The 7045-nt window shown below is 42.9% G+C and overlaps 1 protein-coding gene across 2 annotated transcripts; it reads right to left on the bottom strand.

The window, feature by feature from the left end:
* Positions 1–254: 254 nt before the first annotated feature.
* On the bottom strand, positions 255–1810 carry BEX3 (brain expressed X-linked 3). 2 transcript variants are annotated; one of them, XM_082408953.1, is made up of 3 exons: positions 1663–1810; positions 1201–1278; positions 255–824 (listed from the first exon to the last, which is right to left on the bottom strand). In XM_082408953.1, the coding sequence occupies exon 3, from the start codon at positions 810–812 to the stop codon at positions 504–506; it is 309 nt and encodes a 102-aa protein (XP_082265079.1). In that variant the 5' UTR covers positions 813–824; positions 1201–1278; positions 1663–1810; the 3' UTR covers positions 255–503. The 2 variants fall into 2 exon arrangements, with proteins under 2 accessions (XP_082265079.1, XP_082265078.1); XM_082408952.1 differs by having other exon boundaries at positions 255–870; positions 1663–1809.
* Positions 1811–7045: the final 5235 nt, after the last annotated feature.

Genomic DNA, 7045 nt, shown 5'->3' on the forward strand with positions numbered 1-7045 from the left:
GACTGGAAGATGCTTAAAGTTCACTTTTCTTTAAGTTTGCTGAACCAGTAATTATTTTGTACATTCACAGACTCATTGAAAAACCGTTTTCATTGCTTCTAAAACTCCAGATAATTAAAGGGAAAAAAGTCACATATTATCCAACCATAGAGAAATGTGCTCCAATTAACATCCTGGGGTATTTGATTTCAGATTTTTGGAGGGTTCATATAATATATATATATATTTTAATGAAACAATAATAAATGTATAGATTGATTTTTAATTGCTTTATTAACTTTACATTTTTCCATGCAAATGGGTGAAACGCTACTGTTGACAGAAACAGATTGCGTGCCAAGGCAATCTCCAATTAGAAGCTGGTAACACAAGAACCCACCTGACACATGGAAATTACATAAGGTTCACAGCAAACGGATCAGTAAAGGCATATCAGGAAAATGCAAGGAAAAGGAGAACAACAGTGGGAATCACAGTATTAATCTCATGGAAAATGGCAGGAGTCAAGGCATAAGGCAAAATTCATCATGATGGTCATGGTGATTAGAGAGCTCCCCCATAAGGATACGCAGGCAATTCCTCAATTGCAGCTCCCTAAGTTTTCTCCTGATTTCTCTCATCTCCTCCATGAACATTTCCATATCATCTCCATCTCCACCCATCCCATCGTTGACCTGCCTATTGGGTATGGCCCATCGGAAATTAGGGGCAAGTCGGCGAGCCTGTCCCCGTCTATTATTTCCTGCTGGCTGGTGGCCTTCGCCCCCTCCCAAAGGGCGGTCTTCCTCTCCATTCTGCACGGGCTGCTCCATTTCTTCGTTTTCCTGGTGGATATTTGCCATGATGAGATTTTTTTCCCTGGTGATTTTTCTTTTAACAAGTAAGACAAAGGCAAGGAGAGAGACTGAATGCTTGGTGCACTAACCAGCAGGATTCAGAGCCCTGATATCAAAGACTTTTAAATTTTATTTTTTCCCATCTCAGGAGCCTCGTGCGCCTTCTAGGGAGCCTCCAATTTGAGCCCCTTCCCCAGCTCTCTCCTTTTCTCTCCCTCCCCCAAACCCAAAGCCCACCATTTTTCTTTTCCCAGGATTCTTTCCCAGAGCGCAGCAGGCACCAAAATGGAGGACGGGGGATAGGGCCTGGGGGAGTTAGGAAGGGGTCTCAGACTGGCTTTGCACCAGCAGCCCCCGCACCGACCTGGGCCTATGCTTGCTGTCTCCTGCTCCTCCTGATTCTCGCCACGAGTGCGCCGCCGCGACGCCTAGTCCTGCAGACCTGCAAAGGGCCGGGGTGGGAGCAGGGCGCTGCTGCAGCCGGGCGCTCGGCCCCTTCCCGGCCCCACGCCCCCGCCAACCCCTCCCTCCCCGCGTCCTCCGCCCCCACCCTCAGCCGCTCCCATCCCCGCCCCCCTCCCGGGTTCACCATTGCCCTGCAGGAACTCAGGAATGATTTCCCATTGCTCTTAGTTGCTCTGCTGCCCTCCCTGGAACCCTGCAGTCCCTGTACCCCCACCCAAGGGGGCCCCCATTTCTGTTCCCAAGAAAGCCGAGGCGTGGACAGAGCTCGCCGGGACCCGCCGCGCTGAACCCCTGCGCCGGCCTCTGGGGTTGGCGGGCCGCTGCCGCCCTGGCGTCAGCGCGCGGGCCCCGGGGCCCTTACCTGCTCCGCTTCCCCAGGGCCCGATGCCAGCCCGCCGTGCGTAGGGCAGCGGGGAGCTGGTACCCAGACACGAGTGACGACTGCACCAAAGGCTGCGTCGCTCTGCAGCTCGCGGTCACGTGAGGACCCCGCGTCACCGCCTAGCTCTCCCCCAACTCCTGCGGCCGGTGCAGCAGGAGCGCCCCCCTCCAGCCTAGTGCACACACACAGACAGCCCCCTCCGCCTGTTTGTGCGCAGGGCCACAGCGCGCACCGCTCTGTCACTCATCTTGCTTCTCTCCAATCTGAGAGCCCACAAGTGGCATCACCTCCCTGCGGTTGGAGTTTGCCCATCTCTGGTTACCAGGGAGGGTCTGCAACACCCTCCACCTCTCCCACTCCCGCCCCAGGCTTTGGCGTTGGGTTTTTCTGCTCTCTCTTCTCGCTAACCACGGGGGCCCCCGGGGGCCCCCCCGGGGCCCCCCCGCCTCCACTCCCTTGCCACACACATGTGCACAGCCACCATTGCCCACCATGCCCCTGAATTCATACCCTTCTAGGAAATTTAGATTGAGGGCTGGGGTGAGGAGGGAGCAAGGGACTTGTCAGAGAGGCGAGGAGAAGTGGGCTGTATAATATATATCCTTCCTAATAATTTCTCTTTATTTCCTTTTTAAGAAAATCAGCACGCCATCAAAAAACTAAAAATTATGAGGTTTCATTTTTGAAAGAAATGCTTCATCCTGCGGGATGAAAATGCCTCATTGTTTGATTACATTCACCTATACCACCCAGAAAATATTTTCTCTGGGCTCCACACATCAACAACACTTTTGAAACATTTTATTTTGAAATTTTGTTTTGAAAAAATACAAGAATCTTCCTGAATACAGTTGTTATTTTCAAAATGACCTGTAAAGTAAATCTTCAGGTAGAAGTCCAGTTGTCAGACCTTGGCCATTTTATGTAAATGTAATGTGATGTTCTTGATACCACAGTCTTTGGAGAAAAGGAGCCTTTTTATTTTCTGCTTTCCTTTCCAAACCTTCCAAACCACTCCTACACATATCTCCTTAGAATGATCTCAGAAGTTAAGTATAAAATAGGTAAAAGTTCCAAAGACATTTGCTTTTTAATGTGAATGTTTTCAAAAAATATTAGAAATAAGCATGGAGTATGAGAAGCAATTAAACTTGAAACTCATCTTGAGTGTAACTGTTCCTTTTTTCAACTTGAAATAACTGAAAACGTTTTTTTTTTTTTCACGGTTAGAAAATAGAGATATCTTTAGGAAAGTGGCATTATTATAAAAAAATATTAAAAAGTGTTGGTTGTGTTAAAGGAACCGAAAGAGTTATATGTACTGAGTCAAGACAGGCCAGGCAAATTCTTACTGCCTCTAGTTTTGGCTCCAAACTACTATGTAATCTCCTACCCTGCTGAACTAGCTGGGACATTGAATAAAGAAAGAGTATATGCCTACTGCATATGTAGTTTGAAATATATAAAATTATATATATGAGATATATAGAAATATTGACATATAGCTCCAAAAGCTCAAATTACAAAATAATTGTCTTTTAAAGGAATGCTAGTGAATCCTGGATTCTGTCTCACTGTTAGCAACTCTTCGTATAGGTAGCTCTATTAATGATATCCACTGGAAGGATGCTGATTAGAGGCATGAGCTGTAGTATCAGACATGTCTGGGCTTAAATCCTGTTTCTGCTACTTACTTGTTGTATGACTTTGGGTCAATTACTTATCAAGGTCTCTGTGCTTCCTCTGTGAAACAGGGATTGTTAGAAGAAATAAATCACATATTTCAAGTATGTACCACAGACCCTAAAGAACCATCAATGAAAGTTGATTCATTACTTTTGTTTACTATTATTAGATGGTTTCTAACAAGATTTGAAGAGTAGGCAAAGCATAGTTCCGTCCTTAGCTAGATCCACTTGTCTTTAAAATCTGTGAGAGCCCAAAACACATCTGCTGTCTTCTACTTTGCAAAGCCAGTGACTTATAGAATTCTTTGTACCAAGTAGGTGATTGGTAAATATTTGTTGACTGATACATCCACTACTAAGGCTAATAGGTTGCTTTTCATTCAGAGGACTGTACTTAGAGCAATATGGAAAAGCTTTCATGAAAATTAGGAATTACCTAGAAAGAATCCCCTGAAAGTAGACAAACCACTATGACATAACCATTGAATACAAAGTTAAAGAAGTGGATTTTTAGTTCTCTCAGTGGCTAAATGTTTTGCTATTATCTTTTTGACCCATCTTGGATAAGTCTTTTGCTTGAAACCACCAAATTTTCTTGGATGGAAAACATGCATCTGTATATTTTTCCAGATTAGATGTTATGCTACATAGGAGATTAGTTGTAATGAAGTGCTGTTTTAAAGATAGGTGAAAATTGTCCTGGAAATGATGTTATCTTCACTAAAATGCTGTGAGGTATTGATTGAGATCTTTTCTTGTCCTTGGTGTTTTCTGAGGAGTTGAAGATAACAACCTATGGAGAACAAAATGTTTTTAATTTCTAAGGCAGAGTTAGAAGGACACAAGAGTCTTAGTTTGGGACTCATGTGCCCTGAAGGACAGAGAAAGGGTGAACTGGTTTGATGGCTTTTACCCTAAAATAATAGAGGAGTAGTGTAATACTGGGAAGAAGGAGACTGGGTTCACGTTTGGGGAAGTGCAGTATTCGTGAAAAGAACCTATTTCCTCTCCTTATCTCCTGTAATTATAGTGGATGGTGGCACTTGATTGGTTCCCTTCCCCAAAGCCAAGGGAGTGGGATCCCAAAAGAACTGTACATAAAGTTTAGGGATATCTACAAAATGTTAAGTTTCACTAATTCCTTTGCTGGATATCTGCATTACCATTGGGATTTTGAGCTACCCAGATGCTATAGGAGACTGGAAAGAACATTTTGGAGAGATTATGTGGTGGTGTGGCCAGTTAGAGAAAGGGCTACCAAAGTTCCCAAATCTGGAGAAGCATGAAAAATAAATCCTACCATGCCTACAGGTTCCAGAGTTGGGGAGTGGGGAGTTATTGAGATACAGATTTACCAGTAACTGATACAGAGTAGGGCAAAGAGACCTATGAATCATAGGAATGCCATGTGAGGGTTATAAGAGTCACATGCAAGATATGGCCCAGTCTTCCAAGGAGACACTTGGAAGGGAGCTGCTTGGATGTGAGTCCTTATCAGCAGGTTCTCTAGAAGTCAGACTCGAGCTTCAGTGATGATTAATCACGTGGGGATAGCAATCTTACCCTAGGTATTCACATAAAGAGTTGTCTTTTTATCCGTCTTCAGACTCTCAAGTCATCTGAGTAAACACAGGGAAGGAGGGTGTGATTGTTAATTTTATGTGTCCACTAGGCCATTGGATGCCCACATATGTGGTTAAATAATATTTCTGTGTGTGTCTGTGAAGGTGTTTCTGGAAGAATTTAGCATTTAAATTGGTGAACCAAGTAAAGCAGATGGCCCTCCCCAATGTAAGTGGGCATCATCTAATACCATTGAGGGCCTGAATAGAACAGAAAGGCAGAAGAAGGTTGAATTCATTCTCTGCCTGATTGCTTGAGCTGGGACTTTGATCTCCTGCCCTTGGTGTTCCTGGTTCTCAGGACTTCTGACTCAGACTGGCACCTGCATGTCAGCTCTCCAGCTCTCAGGTCTTTGAAGTACACCATTGGCTTTGCTGGCTCTCCAGCTTGTAGACAGCATACCATGGGACTTCCCAGCCTACATAATCATGTGAACTTGTAATCAATCAGTCTATAAACCTTATAATCAATAAACCTATCTATCTATCTATCTATCTATCAATCTATCTATCTAGAGTCTATCTAAATGATAGATAGACTCTAGGTAGATAGACTCAGATAGATAGATAGATAGATAGACTCTAGATAGAAAGATAAATCTCATAGAGGGATGAGGAGGATTCTGAATCAAAAGTGATATTGGTGTTTTAAAATACATAGAACCAAGAAGAAAACTGCTATATATAGAAAGGTTAAACAACAAGGTCCTGCTGTACAGCACAAGGAACTATATTCAATATCCTGTGATAAACCATAATGGAAAAGAATATGAAAAGGAATGTATACATATGTATAACTGAGTCACTTTGCTGTACAGCAGTAATTAACATAACATTGTAATTCAACTACAATAAAAAATAAATTTAAAAAAAGACATAGAGCCAAATCTTTAACAGTTTAACTGAACCTATTTTAATAAGCAAAAGTGACTGAAAAGTTGGGGAACAGGACTGAGATACAGTTAAAGAAGCCCATTGTCCAGTAGAAAGTGGAGGGTGGGGATGATAGAGCACTACTGAGGCAGCTACTGGAAAAATGAGACTGTTTTGTAATTTTACGTCAACTAGTTATCCCTCAATCAAATTGTGGTGATAACAGGTTAATATTCCAACAAAGGAAGCTCATTTTTGCTGAGATCTTTTTGCATGTTGCCATGATATATATTGTAGCTCACATGTATTTGGCTGGAAATGCACCCAGTTGGACTGTAGTTATTGTCCTATTCTCCTCTCATTATACTCTCCTGGGTGAGTGCTAGGCTTGGGAGAAGATAGTCTGGCGCATGGTGGGCTCTGTGGGTGTGGATATCTCTGTTCCTGCCTAGAATGGTTCTCTATGTGTCGTCCTGATGCTTCATTGCTGCAGTCTTATTGTGCTTCTCTTTTTTTACTACATTTAAGCACCTATTAACAAATTGAAACTAAGTATTAAAAATCTAGGAAATTATGCCTACTCTAGCTTCCCTATAAGCTATGGCCATTATAACTTTGATGCCAAGACCTTTGAAGAATTGAGAACAGACCTGATAAAATTTTAAGGGTGTTACTGTAAGAGTTTGAAACATTTGAAAGATAATGTATTTCATTCAAGAGATCTAGTCTTAAATAATAACAAAGCTATAAGGCTAAGACGTCTGAGTGTGAAATCAACAGATATTCAGGACCTCACTATCTATTAGAGAGCTGAGGGATGTTATTTTATTTTAGAGACTGCAGATGCTGTCTTGAGACACCAGAGACCCATGGCCACTCTTTCCTGTGGTTTAGGACTCTGGTGAAAAAGAAGTTCTGTCCTGTATAGTCTCTAACTGATTAATTGAACTACACTATGTATGGGCCAAGAGAACTCCTTTGACCCTTCTAGCTACAGGCCTAGGCTAGCATCATTCTTACTTTCCCCTGGACTTTGGGATGAACTTAGAAGAGTATCAGGAAACTTAGCATAAATGTTTACCTTGCCTTACTGTTGCTAGTCCCATGTAAGTTCCATTACTGATACAGTTTTAGCACCTAGCAAGGTCCTAGTACCCAGTAGGCCCTATTAGTTCAGGG

This window comes from Balaenoptera borealis, assembly GCF_965194805.1.
Source record: "Balaenoptera borealis genome assembly, contig: HAP1_SCAFFOLD_550, whole genome shotgun sequence".
Taxonomy (NCBI): Eukaryota; Metazoa; Chordata; class Mammalia; order Artiodactyla; family Balaenopteridae; genus Balaenoptera; species Balaenoptera borealis.

Coding starts and splice junctions, on each gene's coding strand:
- BEX3 (XM_082408952.1), bottom strand. CDS start 842: ATGGCAAATATCCACCAGGAAAACGAAGAAATGGAGCAGCCCGTGCAG.